Below are 27,327 nucleotides of genomic sequence, written 5' to 3' on the forward strand. Positions count from 1 at the left end.
TTAAACAATGTTCTTTATGCATCAGTTAAGATGACTTTTTTCTCCTTCATTCTATTAATGCAGTATATTGATTCGTTTTCATATGCTGTTTAATTGGATTTACTAATTTTATTGAGTTTTAATCTATATTCCTAAGAGAGATTAGTCTTAGTTTTCTTTTCTTGTAGTTTCTTTGCCTGGTGTATTATCAGGCCTTATAGAATGAGTTAGGAAGTATTACCTCCTCTTCAATTTTTTGAGAAGAATTGGTGTTAATTATTCTTTAGACATCTGGTAGAATTCACTACCAAATGATAGAAGCCATCTGGTCCTGGGTTTTTCTTTATTGGGATGTTTTGATTACTTATTCAGCCTCTTTACTAATTACATGTCTATTCAGATTTTCTATTTCTTTGTGAGTCAGTTTGGTAGATGCGTGTTTTTAGAAATTTTCAGTTTCTTCTAGTTTAATTTGTTGATATAGAACAGTTCATAGTATTCTCTTATAATCATTTTCATTTCTGTAAAATAGGTAGTAATGTCCCCACTTTGCCAGCTGAATTTTGCAAGACTATAAAAGCAACTTGGTGAAGGAAAGATAGTCTTTTCACAAATGGTGCTAGAAAAATTAGACCATCCATGAGCAGTAAAAATGAACCTTAACCTAAGCCTTACACATTATAAAAAAAGAAAGAAAGAAAATTCACTTAAAATGGATTCAATTTCAAACTGCAGACTTTTAGAAGAAAATGTCCGAATGGCCTTCAGTGAAGCTGCAGCTGCTTCCACATAGCTGCTGAGGTCAAAAATGGACCCCAGGACAGCACCTGTGGCTCAAAGGGATAGGACGCTGGCCCCATATGCCAGAGGTGGTGGGTTCAAACCCAGCCTTGGCCAAAAACTGCAAAAAATAAAAATAAAAATAAAAAATGGACCCCGGGCAGCACCTGTGGCTCAAGGAGTAGGGCACCAGTCCCATATGCCGGAGGTGGCGAGTTCAAACCCAGCCCTGGCCAAAAACCAAAAAAAAAAAAAAAAAAAATGGACCCCAAGTGACAGTTTTCCTTGACAGACATCATTCTGTTTGCTGTAAGTGATCTGTTACAACATTTCGGGAAAATACAGTTCAATTGACAAAGAAGAATAAATGGAAGAAATCATAACAGAAAATTTGGGGAAAAAAGTTTTGGTGAAGAGTTCTTAGACACGACGCTAGAGGCATGACTTATAAAAGTAAACATTGATCAGTGTAACGTCATGAAAAATAAAAATGTTTGCCTTTGAAAACCCTTGACAAGGGAGTGAGAAGATAAGCTGTGGACTGAGAGAAAATACTTGTAAGCTACATATTTAACAAAAAACTCTTATCTATAATATATAAAGAACCCTCAAAACTCAACATTAAAACAACAAAAAATCTAAAAAACAGACAAAATATAGGAAGTGATATTTCACCAAAGAGGATATATGGCAAATAAGCACATAAAAAGGTCTTCAGCATCGCCAGCCTTTTGATAAACGCAGACTGAGACCATGATGAGCTATCACTGCACATCTATCAGAATGTCAAAAACATGAATTAGTGACATTACAAGTGGTGGCGAGCATTCAGGGAAACCATCCCGCATACGATGGGGTGGCGAGTGTAAATTAGTGCACCCACTCTGAGAAATAGTTTGGCAGTTTCTTAGAAGCTAAATATGCAACTCCCACATGACCCAGCAATTGCACTCCTGGGCATTTATCCCAGAGAAGTGAAAACTTTTGTTCACACAAAAGCCCACTTGAGACTGTTCATAGCAGCCATATTCATAACATCCAAAAATTGGAAACAACTTGCACATCCCTAAAATGGTTTATGGTTAAACACACTGGTATTAATTTGTATACCATGCAATACTATTCAGCAATAAAAAGGAGTGAAATAATATACACAACTTGGACGGACCTTGGGCATTTGGCTGTGTGAAAAAGGCCAACTGTAAAAGTTTACATGCAGGTTTTTCTGGTGGTTACACAAATCTGCACAGGTGATAAAATGACATAGAACCATACACATACATTGTATCAACATGAGGTTCCTGGCTATGGCATGGTACATACACTACTTGGGAAAAGTGGGGGAAGGATACACCGGACCTGTACTAAGGTTGTTGTAACACCCTGTAACTCTATAATTATTTCAATATAAAAAGGGTTTTTTAGTGCCCTTGAGAGGAAAGTATATCACCTTGCTTGAGAGAGATAGGGGTCCTTGCTTCTTCTTTTTTATTTATTTATTAAATCATAGCTGTGTACATTAATGTCATCATGGGGCACCATACACTGGTTTTATAGACCGGTTGACACATTTTCATCACACTGGTTAATATAGTCTTCCTGGCATTTTCTTAGTTATTGTGTTAAGACATTTATATTCTATCTTTACTAAGTTTCTTAAAAACACGTCCCACGGTATTTACAGATGAAATTATAGCGTGCCTGGGGTTTGCTTTAAAAACCATCCAAAGGCAAGGTGAATTAGATGATGGAACCAAACTGGCCACATGTTGAGAATTGTTCAAGCTGGACGATGACTATATGTGTGTACAGTTCATTATACGATTATTTTTCCTCTGTGCACATTTGAAACTTTCCATAATAAAACAGTTTTAAAACACCAATGAAATAGAAATTTTTGAGGATTCCTTGGGACTCTTGACTATACACAAAGGTCAGGAGCAGAGCCCTTGGCTCCTACTGGCATGCTGTGCTCAGGCCACTGCTGCTGGGCTGGAGACAGGAATTCCCAGGTCAGTTCTGGGGACGTGCATGAAACTTAACTGTGTTCCTGGCTGACTCTGCCAAGCCCGCAGGCTGCTCCTGTGAGGAGCTGGCCATACGCCCACCCGCCGGTCCTCCAGGCTTCTGTCTGTTCAGGCGTTCATCTCTCCCATTTGTTTATTCATCTGTGTAGTCACCATTTAGCCCCTGCTCTTGCCTCCATCTGTTGACTCATTTATTTATTTAACATTTACTAAGTGTGGGCATCAACAATAAGGGATGGCTCCTGCTTTCAGGGAGCTCAGAAGCTAGCTGGGGAGAGAGGCCAGCATGGTGGTGGACAGGGTGGCACCTCATGTTAGGAGAATTGTCCTGGCACCCTGAGAGCAAGACAGAGGCAGGAGTGAGGCTTATACAGAAGAGGAAATGCCTGTGCTGAGCTGTGAAAGTTATTATTTTCACCTATGTTGGCCCCACTCAGATAATCTGAGATAAACTCTTGGTTTTGAGGTCAGTTGATCAGCAGCCTTAATTCTGCAACCTTAATTCCTTTCTGTGATATAACATAACATATTCGTAGGCCCTGGGCAGTAGAACTATTAGTCATTTTGAGTCCATTATTCTACCTCCCACAAGAATAGTGTCCAGATGCAAATGCATCTATATGAAAATTCGATTTAAGGACAGACCAAACATTATAGAAACTTTATAGATCCATGGGAAAGGACTTCCTGCTTTGTAACTGGTACTAAGACCATTCTTTATGGAAAAAAATTAACTTAGATTCCAACCTCATGCCATATATAAAAATTATTTCCAGATGGATTAAAAGGTTGCACGTCAAAAGAAAAACTATAAAATATTAAAGGATAACACAGAAGAATAACTTCATGACTTTGAGGTGGGGAAGAATTTCCTAAGCATGAAACACATAAGCTATATGGGACTACACGGATAGATTTGTCTGTATTAAAACTAAGAACTTCTGTTCATCAAAAAACACCTTAAAGAGAATGACAAGCAAACCCCACCCTGGGATGAAACAGTAGGAACAGGTATGAACAGACACACTAGAAGGGAGGGGCAGAAAGTATAGATAAATGCATATTGTTTACCCCAATGATACGTTAAGTATAAGCAACTCAATAGAAAAACTGGTAAGACTCAGAAATATCACATTAAAGGAAATATAAATGTGTGGCATCAAAATTTCATGGAGTGCAGGAAACAGTTAGGAGAACGATGTGATAAAGGCTCCCTAGAGGGGCAGTCACGACAAGCTGAGAAATAGTGCCGTGGAGCAACCCTCGGAGGCGTGCCCAGGTGTGTGGACAGGTGCACAGCAGCAGCGTGGGGGGGAGCCTGCCCTGCGCCCGTGGGTACAGAAGACACACAACGTCTGAGAGATTTACAGAAACAAAACTGTAAGTCAGTGAAAGGACATCAAACCACAGCTACACAAGCAGTTAAGTGAGAAGAGCCCGAGACGGGCACCTGCTGGATGGCGGAACTGGGCAGAAATCAATGCTGTGACAAGGACAAGCTGGGGAATGAGATATAAAAAGTTCCGACTCCTGGATGTCTCTGCTGGGGTGTGAGGGGAATGGGATTGGAGGAGGTGGGAGTACCGGGACTGTTCGTTGAGTTTCCAACTGTATTTGCATGCATGGGCTGTATCTTTTCTTTTAGTACACACACATGCACATATGTTTCATAACAAAATTTTAACATTTTTCTTAAGAGCCTTATACCATAGCCAACTGAATCTGACCTGTGGGGACTCCTGAGTGGGGTGCTGTGGTGGGTCCTCACACTTCTTGCCTGGGTGGCTGGTGGTATGAATCGGCTGATGCAGTTTTTTAACCAGGCCACATTTTTTGCAGCAAGGATGGTTTGAGAACCCAGCTCCCCAGCCTTCCCCTTTCACTGGAGAGTGTCTGTTCTGTGGCTCAGATTCTCTGCATGCTCCCCCTCCCTCTCGAGCTCGCCCCACTTTGCAGCCGCTGTCTCTCCTTGCAGCTATGCCTGACGGAGCTCTGGACTCGGCCATGCGTGCTGACGAGGCAGGGAGCGAGGAAGACCTGTATGAGGACCTGCACGGCTCTGGCCACCACTACAGCCACCCTGGAGGGGGCGGCGAGCAGCTGGCCATCAATGAGGTAGGGCCAGGGCTATGTGGACAGGGGTGGGGACTGGACAGATGTGGCCCTGGCTGTCAGGGCAACTCTAGCACACTCAGGCTGGACAGATGTCTACTCCCTGTGTTCCAGGCAGGTGGTAATATTGCTGGCTGCTCACAGCGAGGCTTTAGCTTGTGGCTCTCACTTTAGGATGTGGTGTCAAAAGCAGAATTTGTCCAGTTGCAGGACTACCTCATGCCCTCCTGGGCCCACAGGCTCGGCTCAGGCCTGCTAGGCTGCCGGAGCAGCTCTCCTAGTGAGCAGGCTCCCAGAGCCTCCTGGAAGGGAGAAGGGAGGCCAGGATTTCCCCCATACCTCCAGCCTCCGACCCTCTTCACCAGTAGACTGAGAAACAAGGCCAATAAAAACTGCTTTCCCTCCTGTTGACACTAAGAGTACAAAAGTATTGCCGTTGCTATGGCAACTGCATGCTAGCTGCCATATTTTGCTATCCCTACCTAAGCAGAAGAAATTAGTGAGAAACCTCATCTGTGCAGAACGGTTTCCAACCCAAACTGCCCTTTTGCATTCTCCTAGGAGAGAGAAATTTTGAGACTTTGGTTCATTCTCTTCTACTTTTCTCCCACATCTTCCTATTTTCTCACTTGCTTATTTCATTTGGAAGGGTCATGGAACATAATGGCAGTTTCACTAGATGCTCAAACACCATGTTATGGTCACAAAGTACTGGTGTGTCTCTGCTTCACAAAACCAGAATCCGGCAATCCAGGAGCCTGCAGCACTCAGATTTTTCCTCATGAAGAGGAAACAGTTAGACTTTAACCTTTCTGTGAATGAATGGGCTGGGAGGCTTCTCAGAAACCAGTAAGGAACAGTATCCTTGCTCCCAGCTGGACAGAGTAGGAACTGTCCAGAATAGAAACTGCCACTGGACAAAGTTCCAATGCCTAAGAACACTTCTTAGAGGCCTAGCTCTAGACAATGTTTTAAAATAGTTATATAATACTATATTCAAAATCCATGATGTATAGAGAATAAACACGCAAAAATAAGTTAGCATTTCCAACAAATAATACCTTTCTCTTTAACGTGCCTCTCTAAGCTATTTTGGGTAGAAGATGTTCTGAAATCATGGCATGAGCCAGGTGCAGTGGCTGACGCCTGTAATCCTAGCACTCTGGGAGGCTGAGATGGGTGGATTGCTTGAGCTCAGGAGTTTGAGACCCACCTGAGCAAGAGCCAGACCCCATCTCTAAAAACATAACCAGGTATTGTGGCAGGTGCCTGTGGTCCCAGCTACTCAGGAGGCTGATGCAAGAGGATCTCTTGAGCCCAAGAGTTTGAGGTTGCTGTGAGCTACGACACCAGGGCACTCTACCAAGGACGACAAAGTGAGACTCTATCTCTAAATAAATAAATAAATAATGGCATCGTGAGCGGAATTCACAGGCAATGGTTGTGCTTTTCCATGAAGACTCAGGCTGCCGCCGCCTCTGCTCTGTAGGGAGCCTGGCTGGGGCCTGTCAGATGTGGGTGACATGCGCGCTGGGCAGGTGACTGAGCAGTGGTTCATTTGACCATGAGGCTGCATGAGGACTGATGGAAGCAGAGAATGTACACAGCCTGGCTGGGGTGGGTTCTCAGTAAATCTCTAATGACCAGGAAGACGATGAAGAAGAAAGTAACACAGCTCTCAGGGACCCTGGAGAAGTGGGATTGCTTGATTGGGCTTAGATGCTGCATTATCAGAGTTCTTGTTTCTGCATTTTATAATTGTATGTCTCCTACCTGATGGTGAAATTACAGAGTATCACATCTTGCTGCTGGCAAGGAGGCACCTTTTGAGGCTCTCATTTCCTTGACAGGTTGTTCATTCTAAAGTACTTTGGCCACAGAAAGCCCAAAGAACAAATATGAACAATACTCTGTGGAAGAGGAGCATAGAAATTTAGATTATGAATTTTATAAGCACCCATTTGGGCTGCTTAGAGAATTTTCATCCTGTTGCTCCAAAGGTCTTTCTTGGCGTTGGAGTAGATACGGGTATACCTACATGTGTTTAGAGCACTCCCTGGCCCTTCAGTGTGCCCTCAGGAAAGAGGACATGCCACATCACAAGGACAATAGCAAGTCAGGGAGAGGAGCCCCTCTCCAGTGAGCCACAGACTGGTCCTGGAAGGCAGGTTCCTGACCCAGTTGATGTCCACTTGACTCCTCACCCTCATTAGATCCACCATGGCTTCCAGATCCTGATATAGAAAGGCTAAGAAATGCCATCCTGAAAGAGGCAGCCGGAAGGCAGGTCAGAGTTTGGAGGCCACCTTCTGGGGCTAGTGGAGCACCTGCAACAAGGCAGTCCCTCTTTGTGGCAGGTAGAGTGGCACCTGCCCCCATTGTGCCTGACTTGTCTTGGGTACTCAGGAAAGGCAATGTCTGCTTTTTATGATTTGCTGGACATACTGAAAAGACTCGTCTCAGCAGAAACCCTTTAAAAAGATATAAGAGGTGAGTGTCCAATGAGGCTAGTTCCCCAGCCCTCTGAAGGCAGCTTCCACAGCCCCTGTGGCTTACTAAGAAGCTTCGTGGCAAGATGGGGGGGGTTATTATGAGTTTCATACCTGGAGATGAATGTGGATTTTCCTCTGACACCTGTTGCTTTGATCATCTCCAGGTATGAAACTCACAATAACCCCCCCATCTTGCCACGAAGCTTCTTAGCTTGCTCTAAAATCACACATTCACTTCTATTTTCTAAGAATGCATGGGCTCTAAATTGTGACACTTTCTTATTGATGTTGAACTGAGAAGGGGAAACCACATCTCCATTTCCTAACTGGAAGGGAACCCAACCTTCTGGCCTGGAGACCTGGAGACACAGGGGAGACCAGTGAAGCAGTTTGTGTTCTGGATATGTAAGGAATGACTTTTGTATTTGCATGTCTTTGTGCATGTGTGTACACACTATATGTAAAGACTGTGTGTGTGCTGTCTGTTCGTGTATGTTGCATGCATGTATCACATACTACTGAGTACTTACTGCGTCAGGTGGTGGGCAGGCTAACGGGTGCAGCTGAGCAAGAGGCAGAGTCCTTTGTCAGAAAGCTGCCAGCCAGTGTGTCTATGTGGGCACTGCACCTCTCCTGTGCTCTGGGGAAGTAGTGCCTGTTCTTGGCTGTGTTCCTTGCCCCTCAGGATTGCCCAGTCCCTGCAAGATGAATTAAGGAATGTGGGGGCTGATTGTCTTCAGTGCCCAGAGGAGCCCCTCTCTTCTCGTGGCTTTGCCCCACAGTCCAGTTCCTTGCCCCACCTCTCTACTTGGCCCTTCTGGGGTGGGCTGCCCTCCCTGCAGTCAGGCCTGAGGACACCCTTAGCCCTAGGACTTCTGAAGAGGTGAAGCTAAAGCCAGAAGTGCCCCGTCTGTGTTGACCACCCAACTCCACCCCCACAGCAGTGGCAGTGTGGCCAGTGTGCAGGATGTAGGGACCAGAGAGAGGATGACATAGTTCCTACTGAGGAGCCCTGGGGTCTCCTGCTACCGACTTGCTCTCATGGGCACACCTTTCCCCTACCTTCCAGGCCCCACCCGGAGCTTCCTCTTGGCTCCCTGAGAGGTTCCGAAGGCCTTGAGTGTTGGGTCCCCTCTGTGTGCCTGTGCTAGAGCAGTCTGGTCTCCCTGCTACAGGATGCTGAAGGGGAGACCAGAGGCAGCTTCTGATCCTCCTGTTGACAGGACACAAAGCCCAAACTAGAAGGCAGACAGATTTGAGCAAACAGCCATGGACCCTCCATCCCAACTGGGCTTGAAGCATGAAAGGGTGTTATAATTAGGCCAGCACCAAGGCACGGGGCACACTGTCCTGCCAGCCAGCCATGGGCCCACATGGGGGTAGAAGGCAGACTCCCTTCCTGAGCCTTTCACAGCACTTAGAGTGACACCCAGAAGTGCAGGAAACGAGGAGTCAGGGTGACTCCCAAGTGTCCCTGAGCTCCCATGGCACTGAGCTGGCTCCTGTCCCTCACTCCCACCCAGCCCCAGGGAGAAGCCTGGTGGTGCCCCACACACCTTGTGCTGGACAACTTGGGCTTAGATGCTCTCTGAGTTGGGGCAGGAGCAGCTCCAGGTTTCCCAGAGCCCCTCTAGCACGATTGCCCAGGGCTGTGAGATTGCCTGGTAGCCAGCCCCTGCACAGTCCCTTTCAATATCTTGTTCCTCTGCGCTCCCAAAACCATTTCACTGGGGGCTCAGCCTTCATCTGCCCCAACATCCATGTCTTCCCTCTCCCTTTCCACCGCAGGCCTGCCACCAGCCCAGGGGCCACTCCCCTCCCTGTTGGAGCAATCCAGCTCAAACCTGCAAGGCCTTAGGTCTTTGCCTTCCAGCTTTTTTGTTATGCTTTTGGTCATGAAACACACACAGAAAAGCTGTTGCCACTGTCACCCTTGCTGTACCCCCACGTCTTGGGGACATACACAAGGCTCAAAAAAATGTATACACATTTTAATAAACTATTAAAATTGTAATACTAAATACATACCAATAACAAAAGATGAAAACAAATCATATTGAGCACCTCTTATAATTGCAGGAGTCAAATGTAACTTGGGTATTACAAATTTAATACAGTATTTTTTTCTTTCTTAAAATGGTACACATTTTTGGGGGCACACTCTGTAGGCTGGTGACCCCTCCTGGGCAAGAGTGGAGGATCCCCCCTCAGTCTTTGGTCTAGCCCAGGTCAGCGGGCTGTCCTGCTGTTCATGGGACAGAGGCTGTACCCAGAACTGAAGGATTTACTCATCCCTCCCTGTCCTGGCACAGCCCCCAAATGGGGCCATAGACCCCAGAGCACTCAGTACCTCGCTGGCCAGCAAGCTCACAGACCTGCTGTGCTGGGGGGGTCACCTTCTGTCTTGGGCAACCACTCTGGAACCACAGGTGCAGTCATAGGGACTCCAAGGCATACCCCAAGAGAGGGCACAGCAGTCTTACTCAAGGACTGGCAGAGCTTAAAGGTACAGGGAGCCTTTAGATGTCTTCTGATCCCCTCAACACTCCTGAGAGCTTCAGGGAGCAAACCTTTAGCCCAGGGTCTTTTGAAACACTAGGCAGGACAGATGGGCCTAGACTGGACCTTCAGATGCAAGGTCGATGCCTCTCTGACCCTCCTCTGCATGCACAGATGCCCACATGTGTACACACACACACAGAAGTACCCTCATGCATACACAAGTACGTGTGTGTACACACAGCTGGCACCCACTCTGCTTTGGAGGCCTCAGCTGGACACTGGCATTTGTGAGCATTCTCACGCACACGTGTCGAGCTGGTGCACACGGAAAGCTGGGCGTATAAAGACAAAGCCACCCGCGTGTGAAGAGCCAGCGTCTGCATACAGTTCCTCAGTGTGCCCCTCCACCCCCACCCCTCCAGGGGCTCTTTCTGCCCCGGTGGTCAGAGACTGACTTTGTTACTCAGAGATCTCTGCCCACGCCTGAGCCGTGCGGGGGGTTCAGTCCTCTCGGCCAGTCTTGCCTTCTCTCAGAGGGACACACTGCCTGCCACTGAGCTCTCTGTGCAGACCATAAGAGCACAGACTCTCCGGGTTAAAGCGACCAGGGTCTGGCGGAGGCAGCATAAGCCCTGGATTCCTGGCCTAGCGTTTTTATAAAAGGGGCAGAAAGCAGCTGCTTTTCCAAAGGATCAAAATGCTGCCTTGACGCCAAGGTCGGTGAGAAGAGCCCCTCTGCGTGAGTCAGTCCGACCGTGCCCGCCTTCCTACGCGGAGCAGATCAGCCCCAGGTCCGCCCTCACTCCCGCGCGGCGGCCTGGTCAGCAGTCAGAGCCCCTGGCCCATCCCTCCCAGGGCGGCGGCGGCGGGCGTCTGTGCGTCCGGCCAGCGGGACCCCGGCCCCTCCCAGCAGGCGCGAGGGCGGGGCGCCCCGCACGCCCGGCCGCCGCAGCCGCTCGGAGCCACCTTCACACGCGGAGCCCGGGGGACGCAGCGCGCCGTGCCGCGCCGCCGAGCAGGAGGAGCCGGGCGGGCGCAGGCGCTCCGCCCTCCCCAGGTTGCGCCCGGCCGGCTCCGGCCGGCACCGAACGGGGAGGCGGCACGCCATGGCCAGGGGCCCGCAGCCCCGGCGTGGCCCCGCGGCGCCCGGGAGCGCCCTGCGCGCCCTGCTGCGCTGCAACCTGCCCCCCGGCGCCCAGCGCGTGGTGGTGTCCGCGGTGCTGGTGCTCCTGGTCCTCATCAACGTCGTGCTGATATTCCTGCTGGCCTTCCGCTAAGCGGCCTCTCAGGCGTCGCGGGGGACCGCGCCAGGGTGAGTGGCGCAGACGTTGGCACTGCAGCCGCTGTCACCCACGGCCTCCACACTGGACGCAGAGGGGAGGCCGTCCTGTCACCTCACGTGCTCACTGGGGGTGCCGCCAAACGGGTGACTGGGGCGTGGCGGCACAAGTGCCAGGGGGTCCTTTCATCCGATCTCTGCTCTCTGTGTGAGGGGTAAGGGGGTGGCCAAAATGGCGCGTCTCTGTGTAACGGAGAATGCGGGTACAGCTGTGGCTGCGGCTGGCTGGTTGTCTGGAAACCGAGTGCATGTGACAGCTGCCGGGTGAGTGGAACCGGGCATCTCTGGGTTGAACGAGGTCTGTGGGAGACGCTTGAGCACTTTTGGACCTTACCTGCATTGCTTTTTCCGTTTTAGGATTTAAAAAAGTGGTGTGAGTCCCTCTAGGGACAGAGGCTTGCTGTCCCCATACAACTGGGCATTCTCCCAGGTGCGCCAGAGGGGCGGGCGGGCAGGGTGGGGGAAGTCGTCAGGGGCTGAGGCACGGCTGCAGGGGCCAGTCAGAACCACAGAGGCACAGGAGGAGATCCTGCTCCCTGCCCCCAGCTCCTCTTACACTTGCCCCTCCACTTGGAACAGCCCCGCAGGCCCCCACATAAACTCAGTCCCTGTGCCTCAGAGCCAGCCCCTGCTCTCCACGGCCAGGCTGAGAGGACGCCTCACCCCAAAGGGCCGTGAGCTCGACTCCTGGCTCAGGTGTAGCTGCACCTAAGACACGGTGCTGGGAAGGGCATCTGCCAGTAACACCCCCTGCACCCCCCTCCCACGGGAGGACCCTGGGGTGTCTAGGGCTGCAGTAGAGGTGGAGTGTGTCTCTGATCATCTATGAATGTGTCTCTGATCTCTTGGAGCCACATTTTGTCTTGGTGACAACACAAAGTTAATGTCACTACTAACTCAGAGTACCTCCCATTTGTGGGTGTACACAGAGCTGTGTCCCATAGGGCAGGCACTGTTACACTGATGGGAGGCACAGGGACATCGGAGAGCTTGCTCACCGCCATGTGCCTGTCTGTCTGTCTGGTGCCTCCTGCACCAGGCATGCTGCAGAGACAAAGGCAACTAACACCTCTCCTGCCCACCCCCACAGGTAACTGGGCAGGTGTGAGGCTTGTTCTTAATGGTGCCTGGAACCCTGGTCGCTCTGTGAAGATCTGCCTCTCTGCCAGTTGTGTGGGAAGCCACCTACGTGGGACTGGCGGCATAAAAGCGGGGGTGGGGGGAGCGGCACCAGGCTTTTGCTCAGGACTCATTTGAGGGAACCCAGGACAGAGGAAGACACCTTACCTGGGAACCATCTAGGTGTGGAGCATGCTGAGTAGTTATTTCCTCATGTCCTGCAGTCAGACTGTAACTCAGGACATTTCTCCTGCAGCCCATATTCTCACTGGCTTGCCCAGACCACTGCATCTGCTTTCTTCCTTCTGCGGAGTCACAGGCTCCAATGGCTCAAGAAGAAGGCTGCTTTGGGTGGGGGTGACAGGTCCCCATGTTCAGGCTGGCTCCTCTCATGTGGTCTTGTTGAGTTGTTCTGTCTCATCCTGTTGTGTGGCAGCCAGCAGATTGTGATCCTGGAGGCCAGGCTCAGCTGCAGGTCTTTGTAGCTGGGAATGAGTGTGATGGTCCCCTGTGGAGCCCTGCTGTCCCCCCAGGAGTAATCCAGTGCTCTATGCCTGGCTCCCTGCAGGGACCTTGGGAAGTCTGCAGCCCGTGAGCAGCTTCCACACTGAAGGTACACATGCTCACAGGCTAGGGGATTACTCTACATGGAGCAGGTGTCACCCCAGGAAACAGGAAGAACCAGTGGTTCATCTTTACCTGAACCTGCTTGCTCAGACCCTCCCCTGGAAGAAAGGTCCCAGCCTGAGTGGGCTTGGGCACTCTTATGGCAGTCCTAGGTCTTGCCCTGCCCACACAGGTCCAGAGGCCTCTTAGCACTGGAACTCAGGGGAAGGTACAGAGAATCCCTTAATTCCCCCACTGATATGGGGATTTGTACTTGCACTGCCCAGGGACACCCAGTGAAGCCCAGGGAGGACTCATCTGGGGTGGGGGCGGATCAGATGAGGGGTGTGCACAGGATCTGTCAGGTGGTGCCCCAATTCATTCTTGACCGCTTAGGCAGGTACAGCAGCTGGCACCAATGTCAGGTCCCAGCAGCTAAGGGCTTGGACCTCACCTCCTGCACAGCCTGCAGTCCAACTCTCCTGCCCCAAGCCTGAGAAGCTTCATTCATGAAGTGGAAACAGAGGCCACGTTACAGGAAAACTGGGGGCAGCCCCACAGGAGACGGGTTCCGTGTACAGAGGTTGACCAGGCGGGGCGAGGGTGTGTGCCTTGTTGTGTATAGGTCCAGAAGAAAGGAACCATACCAGTGATGTGAGCAAAGAGAAAGGAATGTGACATGCCAGCTAAGAATAAAGTGGGTGACTTGGTAACACGGTATGGGACAGTGATCCTGAAAGTCCTGTCACAGAGTGAGCAGCTGCAGTAGTCCTACCTGTAGAGCTAGGAACTAAACGGGAGAGGTTGGAATAATTAAAACTGGACCCTTAGGTTTGAGGCTAAGGACTCTGGGCAGTAGGAATTTGGACAGGGGTGCCATGAGACTGGTTCTGCAAGTGTCAAAAAAACACTGCAAACCGAGCCCAGGCTCTGGTGGCCGGGCAGGTGGAATCCAGATGATTTGGGATTCTTGTGCCTCGGGAGCCAGCCCCTCCAATGCTGCCTCTATCGCAACAAGCCGGGCACAGTCCCCAAGTTAGGATCAGCTTCTGTGGTCAATTCACAGAATCTGTGTCAGGCTCCATTACTGAACCCTGACAGTCTACACATGCCAGGACACAGCCCACTCCAGGAATGGAGCTTTCTGGGCTCTTCCCAGGGCTGCAAGGTGTGGGGACAGAGGGTAGGGAGGCCCAGGCAGCCCTACCCCACTGACCTGCCTGCCCATGCCTCTCTCTGCAGCTTCTCAGTGATGGCAGTGTGGTCTGTGCTGAAGCGCTCTGGGACCATGTCACCATGGACGACCAGGAACTGGGCTTCAAAGCTGGGGACGTCATAGAAGTGATGGATGCCACCAACAGAGAGTGGTGGTGGGGCCGAGTCGCTGATGGCGAAGGGTGGTTTCCAGCCAGCTTTGTGCGGGTAGGTTCCTGCCTGGGCTGCTCCTGGTCAGGGCCCCTGACAGTAACTGACTTTACTCACATCCAAGCCAGAAATAGGTTTGGTGGAGGTGCTGGGCCACCGGTGCCCAGGGTGGGGTAGGGGAGTGTCAGAGAGCTGTGACACAGTCCTCACCTTCCAACCCTCGGCCAGCCCTAGAGGCTAGAAAGAGCAGGAGGTCAGAAATGACTGTAAAAACGCCTCTCCAGAGCAGCACTTACTGAGCCCTGCAGGATGCTCACATGGGCCACCCCATTAACACTCAGCACTGAGAGGTCGGAACCACGACTTACAACCTGAGGAAACTGAGGCACGGACAAGTTAAGTCATTAGCCGTAGAGATCACAGGGAGAGCGCCCAGATTCTCTCAGGTGGTCTCCGATTTCTAAAAAAAGAACCAGGTGCGCCTCCTTCCCAGACCCCCTGGGCAAATTGTCCATTCTGTGGCCCAAGCCTTTCCCTAAGTTGCAGGCATGTCACAGCCCCTCAAGGGCTCGAAGGACAGGCACTGCCTCTGCACCGAGCACCGGCCGAGTGTAGGGCGGGAGAGCGCGGCGCCTTCGGAGGGGCCGGGTGGTTCCTGGTAACCTTGGCAGCGGGGTTGGCTGGCCCTCTGTGCAGGCGATGTGGTGGGAGAGCCTGCGGCCGGCGCGACGACGCTGTGCGTCCTGCGGGCCTCGGAAACCGGCTTTCCTGGCCCCGAGGGGTGCGGGGCGCTGACGGGCCGCGCCCTGCCTGCAGCTGCGGGTGAACCAGGATGAGCCCGCGGACGACGAAGCCCCGCGGGCCGGGGACGGCGGGGCCGGGGACGGCGGAGCGGAGGCGCAGAGCAGCAAGGACCAGATGCGCACCAACGTCATCAACGAGATCCTCAGCACCGAGCGAGACTACATCAAACACCTGCGCGACATCTGCGAGGTGCGGCGCGGGGGCGGCCGCGGCTCCGGGGCGGGGGGCGGGAGGTGGGGGGAGGGGACGGGCTGACGCGCCCCGCCCCCAGGGCTACCTCCGGCAGTGCCGCAAGCGCGCGGACATGTTCAGCGAGGAGCAGCTGCGCACCATCTTCGGGAACATCGAGGACATCTACCGCTGCCAGAAGGCGTTCGTGAGGGCCCTGGAGCAGAAGTTCAACCGGGAACGTCCACACCTGAGCGAGCTGGGCGCCTGCTTTCTGGAGCACGTGAGCGCTCCCGCCCCCCACGTGCAGGGACCGCCCCTCCTGGGTGCCTGAGCCCGGCAGGGCCCTCCTCCCAAACCCGGACCGTCCACATTCCGGGTCCCCAGGCCCTGGCTGTCCACCTGTCCGCAACCCATTTAGTGTCAGGATGTCTCTGCTGCTACGGAGTGGCCAAGTTGGGGGAGGCGCCTGGGGCATCTCACAGCAGGAGTGCTTTGATAGAGTGAGGCACAGGGGAGCTGAGCCACCTGCTTAGCGCCTCAAGGGCTGGTCAGTCAGATTATGGAGTTCCTCACCCTGTCAGCAAACTAGATTTTGTGTGGAATTTATACCTTGCATCTACTCTAAATGCAAGTTTCCATTTAGTCAAAGTTCATTGGATTGGTCTGGTCTGGAACTCCTGGTCTCACTTGATAGTGAAAGGACCTGTTTTATCCCTCTCCTGGGGCAGTCACCTGGGGTTGTGCAAAGCAGGTCTATACCCACTCCCAGCTTTTGGCCTGGACAGCCCTTCCTCAGTAACATCATAGATTACAGCCAGAATATCTGCAGAAGGCCTTGCTGAGAAGGCTGGAAGGAGGCGAGGGCAGGCCACACTCATGCCCGGAGTTCTTACCCTCTCTGGGCATAACTCCAGTACTGTGCCTCCTGAAGCAGGTAGAAAGACCCTGGGCACCCTGAGCCTGCTGCTGAAGGAAGTGCAGAAGCTCTGCACTTCCCAGACATGTGGCTGGGTTTTTTCTTGTGTGAGGAGATGCTATTCTAACCTGCACCTGTGCCCCCAGCAAGCAGACTTCCAGATCTACTCCGAGTATTGCAACAACCACCCGAACGCCTGTGTGGAACTCTCACGGCTCACCAAGCTCAGCAAGTATGTGTACTTCTTCGAGGCCTGCCGGCTGCTGCAGAAGATGATCGATATCTCCTTGGATGGCTTCCTGCTGACCCCAGTGCAGAAGATCTGCAAATACCCTCTGCAGCTGGCTGAGCTGCTCAAGTATACGCACCCCCAGCACAGGTAGGAGCGCCAAGGCAGGAGACAGCCCTGTGCAGGACACTGCTGTAGAAAAGCCAACACTGCTCTCACAAGCTCCCCTTGCTTGGGACAGAGAACATCAGCAGGATGTAAGCTGTGTTCTGTGTCTGGTATTTATGCAGCAGAGAGGTACTATGAATTTGAAGGGTGAGGATGTAGCCAAGGGGCCCAGCCACAGTGGGAAGCAACTCCACACTTGGGGGCTGCAGCAGGCCCCACATTCCCCATCTCTGTTCTGCCCCAGGGACTTTAAGGACGTGGAAGCTGCTTTGCATGCCATGAAGAACGTGGCCCAGCTCATCAATGAACGGAAACGGAGACTTGAAAACATTGACAAGATTGCTCAGTGGCAGAGCTCCATCGAAGACTGGGAGGTGAGGGCCCGGGGGCCCGGAAAATACTACAAGATCTTGGCCTCTTGCTTTAAAATCATGCTTGCCCCTGAAACATCTAGAAAAAACTAAAGCAAGGAGCCATGGAGCTAGCAAACATACTGGTGGTGGGAAAGCAGTCTCCTGATGTAGGTACCAGGCCCTCGTGGCTGCAACCAAGAACTGCTTCTGTCTTACTGGCCTCTTCCCCATATGAGAGAGCACTCAGTTCTCACTAGCAGTCAGCCCGCCCAGGAGAAGCCCCAGCACAAGTGCTCTGTTCCTCTGCCTTGGGAGACAGATTGGATCCCTTTTAGTTAACTTCTGGGATTTCCAGCAGAGGGTGTAGGACTACCCAGCCTGACCTTCTGGTTTGTTTTTCTGCCTGCACATTCCCTTTGTGTCTGCCAGTCCTGCCTTCTGAGGCAACAAGAATACAATTAGAATACAATGCTCCTGTCCCCCTCTGACCCCTGCTAATCTGCCTCCTCCTTAAGCCCTGCTCCTGATGTTTCCCGGCCCACATGAGTGCTGGTGCTGCCTGCCATGCACTCTACCAGCTATCAGGAAAAGAAAAGACCTGAAAATCAACCAGAATCACCCACAGAATGTTATAAAAATACAGATTCCTGGGCCCCACTTCATCATAACTCCATTAGAATCTCTGGAATAGGGCTTGGCAATGAGGGCAATTGATTCTGTGGCCTAGCCTTGGCCAAGGACTCCTGCAAACTCACTCATCCCAAACCTGATACCTGAGGACAACTTCTGGCTGTGGTTTGCATTTTCAAGGAGGAACCAAAGGGGTTGGGGTTTAGTCTAAAACTTTGAAGGCCCAATAACAGAGGATGGACCTCAGGTACATCTAGCTAGAAAGGCTGAGTACGGTGGCTCATGCCTGTAATCCTAGCATTCTGGGAGGCTGAGGTGGGTGGACTGCTTGAGCTCATGAGTTCAAGACCAACCTGAGCAAAAGCATGACCCTGTTTCTACTAAAAATAGAAAAACTGAGGCAAGAGGATCGCTTGAGTCCGAGTTGGAGGTTGCTGTGAGCTATGATGCTATGGCACTCTATCCAGGGTGACAGCTTGAGACTGTCTCAAAAAAGACACCTAGCTGGGAAGAGGACCTCTTAGAACTCAAGGCTGGCCTGGAGGAGAATCTAGCCAGCCTTAGTTTTTCTCAGCGCTTTCCAATCAAAATATGTAAACCACATAGGAATTTTATACTTTATAGTAACTGTCTTAAAAGGGGAGAAAAAAAGATAGGTGAAACTAATTTTAATAGTATTTTAACTCAGGATGTCTAAAATATCATTTCAACTTATAATCACAAAATGTCATTAACGAAAGACTTTACATTCATTATTTCATACTATGTCTCCACTGAGATCACATCTCAATCTGAATTAGCCTCATTTCCAAGTGCTGAAGTGCCACATGAAGCCTCTGGCTACTGTGGGGTCCTGTTTTGCAAGGATAGCCAACTCACAAGTCCACCCTGTGCACCTACCCCTTCCCACCCCCGACAGGACTCAAGAGGACTTGCTTGGGCTTTAAGAGCTTCCCTCCCACAAAGGTCTGGCCTGGCCTGGCAGGGGCTGTAAGCAGGCAGGGCCAGGGGAGGCTTCCACCTACCTGCCAGAGAGGCAGAAGCGTTGCCTGAGGTTGGGTGTCCTCAGCTCATGATTTTCCTTGGGGCTTCCCAGGGGGAAGATCTTTTGGTCAGGAGCTCAGAACTCATCTACTCGGGGGAGCTGACTCGAGTTACACAGCCTCAAGCTAAGAGCCAGCAGAGAATGTTCTTTCTCTTTGACCACCAGCTTATCTACTGTAAGAAGGTAACAGAGTCGTTCTAACGGTTGGGTGGGCCCAGAAAAAGCAAGTGGAAGGAGTGAAGCCAAGGCCTGGGAATGGCTGCCCAGAGGACAGATGCTTGCCAGGCCCTGGGAGCTGGCATGAAGGTGGCTCTATGCAGATGAACCTGGCAGCTGAGGAACCACAAGGCAGTTCTTGTAGACTGACTGGGGTGGGTGTTGCTGAGACCACTCTTCTTCCTGACCCAGCCCCTTGCTCCTCAAACTACCTCACATTTCTGTGCAAACCTCTGCATCCCCTTCCCAAACCACCCTGAGGTCTCTGTCCAGCTGCCTTCCAGCCTCTCCTGCCGCATCAGCTTCTGCTCCTTTTTCTAAACATGGACCAGTGTCCCTATGTCCACGAAGCACTCCCTGTCCCCTGGTGTTCTTCCCTGCTATGCAGTGTGGGCTGCTATCTTAGTTTCCATGGCCATCTCCATGCCAGAATGCACACCTCAAAGCCAGGGCAGACCCAGGGCTAGTCACCAGCTGTGATGGAGGAGGCAGGGCCCTCCACTCATGGCTCAGCAGTCATGGGCCACACCAGGCCTGTTCCACCCTCAGCAGCTCACTGTCTGCAGGGGAGGTGGGTATACAGCCACCAGCCCCTACTGTGGCCTGATGTAGGGCACAGGGGTGGGTCCAGACACTGTAGGTTCTATAATTTGGGGTAGGGCTCAGAGTGGTGTCTGGCAGGACCTGCTTCGCCGGGATGTGCTGTACTACAAGGGCCGGCTAGACATGGATGGCCTGGAAGTGGTAGACCTGGAGGATGGGAAGGACAGAGACCTTCATGTGAGCATCAAGAATGCCTTCAGGCTGCACTGTGGCACCACGGGGGACAGCCACCTGCTGTGCACCAGGAAGCCCGAGCAGAAGCAGCGCTGGCTCAAGGCCTTTGCCAGGGAAAGGGAGCAGGTGCGGCTGGACCAGGAGACAGGTGCGAGACCCTGCTGGGCTCTGCCCACCCAGCCCTCCTGCCTCACTAGGCTGCCAGACAGTCAGGACAGTGTTGAAATGGAGTCAGCATCCATCGAGGCTCCGGGCACCTCTTTGTCCCACTGGAGCACAAGGTCCTGCCTTTGTCACTCCACTTGCAGGATCACTTGTGTCCTGTAGTGGAGTTTTCCTCATCATGCAGTCCTCGGGCATGGGTCTATGTGGGAGGTGCTACACTGCATGGAGGTGCACACACACGTGCATACACTCCAGTGGGCAGGGGCCTTCTGCATGTCTGCTTGCCGAGACTTGGCGGGGCAGGGGGCAGCTTCCCTGCCAGCACAGGCCTTAGGAGAGCCCTAGAATGGGAGATAGCTAGTGGCTCCAGAAGCCTCCCACCTCATGTGACGAGGCATCTCCCTGCTGCACCCCTCTCCTGTTCACAGGCCTGTTATTACTCTTGGCAGTGACCACGTTGGCTCTGGTCTGGGAAAGAGCCTCCGCTGCAGTAGAAAGGAAGGAGGGTAGACACAGGGTGGGGTGGAGGGTAGGGCATCAGATCAGGGTGGGAGCTTCCTGAAGCGTGAGGGGTCCCTAACACTGTGGGACATGAAGATATACAGAGAGGACCCTGCCTGAGGAATGTAGGGAGGAGACGGTAGGGTCTCACTTGTGCTTCCCTCCCTCCCAAGGCTTCTCCATCACTGAGCTGCAGAGGAAGCAGGCCATGCTGAATGCCAGCAAGCAGGCCACAGGGAAGCCCAAGAGTAAGTGGACAGCAGTCCCACCTCCTGACATTCCTATCTTTGACCCAAAGCCAACCAAACAAGCCACCTGGGTCCACAGAGGTGCCCATTGCCCTTTTGATAATGAGGCTTAGATCACATATAGTGCTCCCACCACCCCCAGAGGCACCACCAGTGACAGCGCTTCCTCCACATACATACTTTCTGGTAGGCGTCCTCCCAGCCACCTGGGAGCGAAGAAGCTAATCTCTCCACTTCAACAGATGGTGCTAAGGCCTTGGAACTGGGCCTTCCCTTCTTTGGGCTTCAAGTCTCCATGGAGGGAGGGTCTGAGGCAGAGCTGTGGGATGGCCCCATGCTACCCCCATAGCAAGTGGCTGCCACTGTCTGGGTATCCGTGACCCTGCTGTCTCTCCTTGCCCAGCCATCGGCCGGCCCTGTTATCTGACTCGTCAGAAGCACCCGGCGCTGCCCAGTAGCCGGCCCCAGCCACAGGTCCTGGTGCTGGCGGAGCCACGGCGGAAGCCATCTACCTTCTGGCACAGCATCAGCCGGCTGGCACCCTTCCGCAAGTGAGCTAGGGTTCACCGATAGCTCTCGGGATCCTGCCCACCAGTGGTCCCCAGCTTTTCCTCCCTGTGGCCCACTGCACCTGGCCCTTCTCTGCCTGGTCTACAAACTGGAAATTGTCAGGGCTGAGCACGGGAGTCAACTAATGCCACCAGGGGACAAAACATGCCAGGTCTGTGCTCCCATTGTTGGATTTTTCCCTGTTCCTGGACAGTTGAGAAGGCCAGTTAGGGGCAGCAGGGCCCCACATGTGCCATCCCTTCCTGCTCTCTGGACCTGTGCAGGACACCTGCTGCCCATGTGCCAAGGAACCACAGCTCAAAGCCAACAACTGGGCTGACTTCTATGGAGGCTCTTTGGAAAGCTAATCTTCCCTTCGCCCATTTTCTTTGGGCAGGAGTACCAGCTCTGGCCTTTGGTGGCCCACGAGGCCTGGCCATGTGCTCCTCTGCTCTCCAGTTTTCCTCTTGGGCCCTCAGCCTCAGTTCAGCCAGTGGCTCCAGGCATATTGTAAGCTTAAGGTGGGAACCAGGAATTCTGTGCCGCAGTGGTTGGGCCAGAGCCTGCCCTTCTGCATTCCAGCCCCGGCAGCCCCTCCCTAGATGCTGGTGGCCACCCTCTTCCCTTGTGATGTGTGTTTGTGGTGGGAAGAGCCAGCTGTGCACCATGACCTGGGTGTCGAGCAGCCCACCTATAGCTGTGGGTGGCTCTACGGCCACCTGGTTCTTGTTTTTTTTTTGTTTCAATTTTGTTGTCTTGTTTTTCTAACAATGGAGAAAAAGAATTGATTCTTATTAGTGACAGAGAAGATTGCCTTACCCTAGTGAGTGTGAAAAGCCATAAGGATTTAAGGCTGTGGCCCAGCATCCAGAACTGAGAACTGACCCAGTGCCCCAGGTGACAGGCGCTTGCAGCACGCCCCCCATCCCGCCCAGGGTGTCAGCTGTCAGTGCAGAGGCCACAGGACCCAGCAGCATGGATAGTCACTCTTGCACTATTACCTTCTCCAAGCCAGAAACCACATTTAATTTCATAAAGAAACTTATGAAAATTAACGCGCCTATCAGCCAGTTTTCTGTTGGTATGTGTGTGTGTCCTCGTCTGCATTCCCCTTGCCTGTCTCTGTCCTAGCCTTTTCCCCGAAGAGAAAAAAGATAAGCCCAACAGCCTTCAGAGTGGAGGAACAGAACAGGGTGGGGGCGGGGGTGTACAACTGCCTCTGCCCTCCCCACTTCTTGGGCCCCAAACCCTCCTCCCTCCTGCTGTTCCCACTCTATTTGGCCCAGCTGAATTTGGAGACAGGTCCTTAATCTCTCTGGGCCTCAGCATCCTCAGTGAAATGAGGTGTCTTCCCAGGAAGACCTTGGCCACAGAAACTAGGATAAGAGGACCATGAGGTTACTTCCCTCTACCCCACTTGGGGGGAAACAATGCCCACCCCACCCCAACCATTCATCAGCACTGCCAAGGTCACTAGGGCTGAAGAACACAATGCCCTTCCCAACTCTCCCAACAGTCTCCTAAATTTAGAAAAGCTAACGCCCCTCCGGGTCAAGCCAAGCTACCTCTAAATCAAACCCACATGGAGACATGAGGTCCAGGATATGCAACACAAGTCAATCTTTATTGAAAACTGCAGTATTAATACATAACAATCTTTGTTACAATAAACGTGCTTTGAGAATTTTAAATCTGAGCTCATCTACTGATCAGATTGCATAAAAAATTATAGTATGAATTTACACCTAATTGAACTGGCTCAGGATGGATGTTCCATTCCTTGGTATGGATACCCAAGTTCAATGCAGAGGTGAGGGATGCCTTTTAACACTGGAAGACAATGTGACTTAGCTTTAAAAAAGTACCAAGAGAATGGTATAGAAAACAGTATTTAAAAATCATTAAAAAAAAAAAATCATTTTCTGTTCAATCCATGAGGCTCCTTGGGGCCTTTCCAAGTGACTACCACAGCAACCTTGCCAGTAGCACAAATAGCTGGTCTTAGATCTGGCCCAGGTGGTACATTCCCCTGCCACAGTCTACACAAAGACCAGTGGGCACTGCTCCTCGTTGAGGAGAGAGACCGTCCTGGGACCACACCACCCTTCCTGAAGGCCACGAGGGCTCTTTGGACAGAGATGCCATTCCTCCTGGTACCCAATTCAACTTTATGTAGTCCCGGGGGCTAAATCTGGGTTATCCCCACAGGCCCCTGCTCTTCTGATGAATGGGGAGTGGGGAAACACACACATCCTCTGGAACACACGTGAAATCAGCTTTGCAGTTTCTATCCAAAATGATCCCACACCCCCATCAGCAGGTCACCTACCCCAGAAAGCTCAGGCTGAGGAATAAGCAGCCTATAGAAAACAAATGTGTGAGATATGCTGGAAGAAAGCTAAACTCTGCCCTCCCCAAGCCACTCACACTCCCTTTAGAGACACCCCACCCACCACTTAGAAAGCACCAGAGAGAAGGACCAGCCACTGCCACCCACCTCAGGCTGCACCCTCTGGAGATCTCATCCTGTCTGGGCAATGCTCAGGTTGGCAAATACTAATTGTCAACTGCCAAATGAGGTGAAGGTAGCCTAACTGGTCAGAATAATACTGTTTTCAAATATTTAAAAAAGACAGGTAAAGTAGTCTGGATCTCCTTTTTAAAGCAGACCCCAGTATTTACATGGTTGCTGCATTCCAGCCTCTCACCACCACCACTGGCACACTCATAGACATCTTATGTGGGGACAACACTCCCAGATGTAAGCACATTCCAAATTGCCTCAAGAATGTATTTTTGATGTGACCCCAAAAGACCCATGCAAATTACTTCCTAGACCTCACTGATCAGAGCCTGATGATGCCACCAGATGGACTGAGACACTGTATGCCTGGCTGGGGAAGGGAAGGATGCTCACTGGCCAGGAGCCCAGAGCAAGGCTCAGGACCAGCCCGCCTTGTGCATCCTGTAAATACTGCATCATTTGCATAGCACTCAAGAAACAGTTGCCCAAAACAGCAACTGGTAGGCCTATGAGAACCACAAGAAGAATATTCTTAAAAGAGGCTCACCTTAAAAGATGCTGAAGGTTCTAGCAGTACCTCCCTGCCTGTTACCTTGGTTGTCCTTGACCCCAGCCCTGAGGGTAGCCTCATTTCTCAGAGGCCGTGAGCTCACAGGGCCAGTCCCTGGACATTAAACACTAGCCCAAATTCAGACAAGATATCCATGAGCAGAGAAACAGCAATACAGCTGATGGAACACATAGCCAAGCCTCAGGGGAGAAGGTATAAAACAAAAATTCTTAAAAGATATCTATAATGATGTTTATGTTCGCAGGAATGAGGTCCTTGCTTGCTTATCTCAATTCTAAAACAATTCAGCTGAAGGACTCAAATTAGGAATGTCTCAGACACACAGAATTTATCAGGATGTTCTACCAAGATGCTTGTGATACCAAGTTATGAAGCTTTCTAACAGAATTCTGACCCAAGTTCTTTCCCATAATTAACTGTACTAGAACCAAATGCTAAAATGATAAATGATAAAATCGCAACCTGTGACAGTTTTGTTACTATTCCTAAGTCCACATCCTTACCTGATAGATAATATTTGATATTTGATGCCCTGACAGTATCAAAGTGGAAAGATTCTGCACAGATGTACAATGCAAAAGTATTTCATAAATTCTCTTAATTTGGATTCACAAAAGGGAAAAAAGGTTATAGGAAGAAAGTTTTTATGAAGCTGATATACACATGGGGGTTGTGGTGCTGTTCTCTGTCTTGAAAACACTCATACCCTGTGTGTGCCAAATCTCAAGCAAGCCTGAACAAATATCTAAAAACTCTGAACATGAATGACTCCCCGCTTACAAGAGGATGTGTATGTGTGTGTTTCTCCTTCTGGGATGTGGGACTTTTGTAAGTATCTACTAACCATCATTGAGTATTTCCCTTAGTCTATTAGCACTCACCTGGGAAAATGACTTCTCTATTATTCAAACAGTTGAGCTTCTAGAACCCTCCGAACCTATTGCTACTGTGCTACTGCAAACCACCCACCATTCAGATGAAATTACCAACACCGAGGTGAAATGGACACAGACCATGTGCCTGCAATGAATGTTTGCTACACACACACACACACACACACACACACGTGGGTTAAGTGCTCATGAAACAAATTAAAGTATTTATCAGTAAACATTCTATGTTTCTAGACATCAGGAATAAGGAATCTTCTGTTTACAATGATCCATGCAAAAATATTCCTAAAGTTCTTATAAAATAAGAGGTGAAAAAAGAAAATTAAGAAGAGTACTTACTATAAAAAATAAGGTTACCAAAGGCTCAGTGGTCAGGTGTCCCACCCAGCAACCAGGGCAGAACACTAATGGCAGTCTCCACACCAGTGTCCAAGCCCTGACCCAGCTGCCAGAGAATGAAGAGCAAAACCCCATCCCCACCTAGAGCCTACAGTGCTCAACACCACCAGACCATGGAGAGGGAATAAGTCCTACTCTCCCAGGCCTTCTGACCCTAACTGAGACAGACACACACTCCCATCGACCCAAGTCAGGCATATTTAGGCAAAAAAAAATCTTCTTGATTTCTTATATACAAAATTCAGATTTTAAAATCTTTTCCATGATAAACCCTGGCAGGCACATATGCCACACGGCCCGGCCCTTCTGTTGTCCTTGCTTGTGTGGCACTGGGTGCCTCCAGCTGTAAGAGGTAGCAGAAGAGCGTTCCAGACAAGACCCTCCTGCCCTTGCCCCTCACTTGAAGCTCTCTCCAGCCAGTCTCAGAGGACAAGTAACCACCATGTGGAAGATCCCAGGAGAAGCTACCCGGTTCTACATTGTCAGACACATCCATGGCCCTGCCCCTCTACGAGAAACATGAGGAATTTTAAATAGTTTTGTTCCCTTTTAATCATTCTTAAATATACAACTTTCTTCACAACATACAGCTGAAATCTTTGCCCTTCTTTGTAGGGGGAAAAACAGCAATGCCTATGTTATTTTCAGCTGACACAAACATTTCCCGGGGAGGGTGGGGTGGTGGTGGTGGGAATGGAATGATCTTCTAAGCTAAATGAAGAGGACAATACCTCCTCCAAGCATGGCTCTTTCTCTTTTACGTTATCTCCCAGGAAAGTAACTTAGTTCTACATAGGACTTTTCCAATAGAGATGTATGAAACACTATCACACTCTGTAAGAGACTTGTAATGGAACTTTAGATAGAGAAAACTGCTCTGCTGACACATAAACCACTCCTCACCCCTAACTGCACCAGCCATACAATTCTAATCTTCCATGATGGTCTTTCAGCATGCCCCCCATCCACTGACCCCACCAAGCCTAAATGGAGAGAAAGGGATGCTTGCAGCTCTGGTTGCCCTACTCCCCCTATCCCGGCAAACCCCTTCTCAGTGCAGTCAGTGCCCAAGAAACAGGTCATTGAAAACTATAAGTCCACGTCCCTAACTGGCAACACACATCAACCCCAAAGGCTGAAGGGTCATCTAAGATATCTCAACTGCTCTGTGAAGAAGTCCACTGTGACACTTATAACGTGGAGACTCTGCATACATTACAACAGTACGTTAGCGATACAAGTTGTAAAATAAGTCCCATTCCTTTGGATTTTGCATATGATGGTTTTGCATCAGTCATTGCAAGTAGATTGAGCAAGCTTTTTGTGTTTTTTTTTTTTTAAACATGCATTCAACTAGATATGATTCAGAATACATTAATACTCCCTTTTTATCATTACGGTTAGCTAAAAATTTGCCAGGCAGTCCACAAAACAGGATTTGCTTTAAGACCAACCCACAGAATTAGTTGGAGACTAACGGCGCTGGGACCTGCTGGGCCGGGATGTAGTCATGTTTAGCCAAGTGTAGAGAGCATTAAGAAGAAAGTCCTGGTTGGAGGCACAAGGCCTGCAGCACCAGCTGTGGAACCTCAATGATGTGACTGCACAGCTCCATCCTCAAACCTGCAGGGAGACAGGCAGACACCAAATCATACACAATTCCCCCAGCACCACTGTTCCCAAAACTCAAAGGGGGACCAGGTCCACTAGGGCTAGAAAGGGCAGTAACAGGCAAGGCTGCTAGCCCTGGTTTCTACCCTCTCCTAGGAGCCCCCACTTACTCCAACTGGAACCTTGTTTCCTACAGCAAGTAGGTGGGTCCTGAGAGCACAACCCAGGAAAGGACC

The 27,327-nt window shown here is 50.9% G+C and overlaps 2 protein-coding genes, 1 non-coding gene and 1 pseudogene across 8 annotated transcripts in view; 3 read left to right on the plus strand and 1 right to left on the minus strand.

Annotated features, from left to right (window-relative positions):
• Nucleotides 1-22,156, plus strand: part of ARHGEF4 (Rho guanine nucleotide exchange factor 4) — a 219,169-nt gene extending 197,013 nt beyond the window's left edge. For 2 of the 3 annotated variants that reach the window (XM_053597142.1, XM_053597143.1), the window contains 10 exons: nucleotides 4,762-4,901; nucleotides 14,199-14,378; nucleotides 15,138-15,314; nucleotides 15,397-15,576; nucleotides 16,359-16,591; nucleotides 16,854-16,983; nucleotides 18,689-18,820; nucleotides 19,535-19,778; nucleotides 20,470-20,544; nucleotides 20,948-22,156. In XM_053597142.1, the coding sequence (XP_053453117.1) occupies nucleotides 4,762-4,901; nucleotides 14,199-14,378; nucleotides 15,138-15,314; nucleotides 15,397-15,576; nucleotides 16,359-16,591; nucleotides 16,854-16,983; nucleotides 18,689-18,820; nucleotides 19,535-19,778; nucleotides 20,470-20,544; nucleotides 20,948-21,099 (1,643 nt within the window). In that variant the 3' untranslated portion in view covers nucleotides 21,100-22,156. Of the gene's footprint in view, nucleotides 1-4,761; nucleotides 4,902-10,726; nucleotides 11,205-14,198; nucleotides 14,379-15,137; nucleotides 15,315-15,396; nucleotides 15,577-16,358; nucleotides 16,592-16,853; nucleotides 16,984-18,688; nucleotides 18,821-19,534; nucleotides 19,779-20,469; nucleotides 20,545-20,947 lie in introns of those variants that run through there. The other variant, XM_053597144.1, reaches the window with a different exon arrangement.
• Nucleotides 736-805, plus strand: LOC128591044 (uncharacterized; annotated as a pseudogene).
• Nucleotides 970-1,106, plus strand: LOC128591043 (small nucleolar RNA SNORA16B/SNORA16A family). The gene has a single exon (XR_008381483.1). It is a non-coding gene; the product is annotated as a small nucleolar RNA SNORA16B/SNORA16A family (small nucleolar RNA).
• A 542-nt stretch (nucleotides 22,157-22,698) lies between the features above and the next one.
• FAM168B (family with sequence similarity 168 member B) overlaps nucleotides 22,699-27,327 on the minus strand; it is a 36,112-nt gene continuing 31,483 nt past the window's right edge. For all 4 annotated transcript variants that reach the window (XM_053597148.1, XM_053597145.1, XM_053597147.1 and 1 more), the window contains exon 7: nucleotides 22,699-27,103. The gene's annotated coding sequence lies outside the window, so the exon portion shown is untranslated. The remainder of the gene's footprint in view (nucleotides 27,104-27,327) is intronic.

The sequence above is a fragment of the Nycticebus coucang genome, chromosome 7 (assembly GCF_027406575.1).
Source record: "Nycticebus coucang isolate mNycCou1 chromosome 7, mNycCou1.pri, whole genome shotgun sequence".
Taxonomy (NCBI): domain Eukaryota; kingdom Metazoa; phylum Chordata; class Mammalia; order Primates; family Lorisidae; genus Nycticebus; species Nycticebus coucang.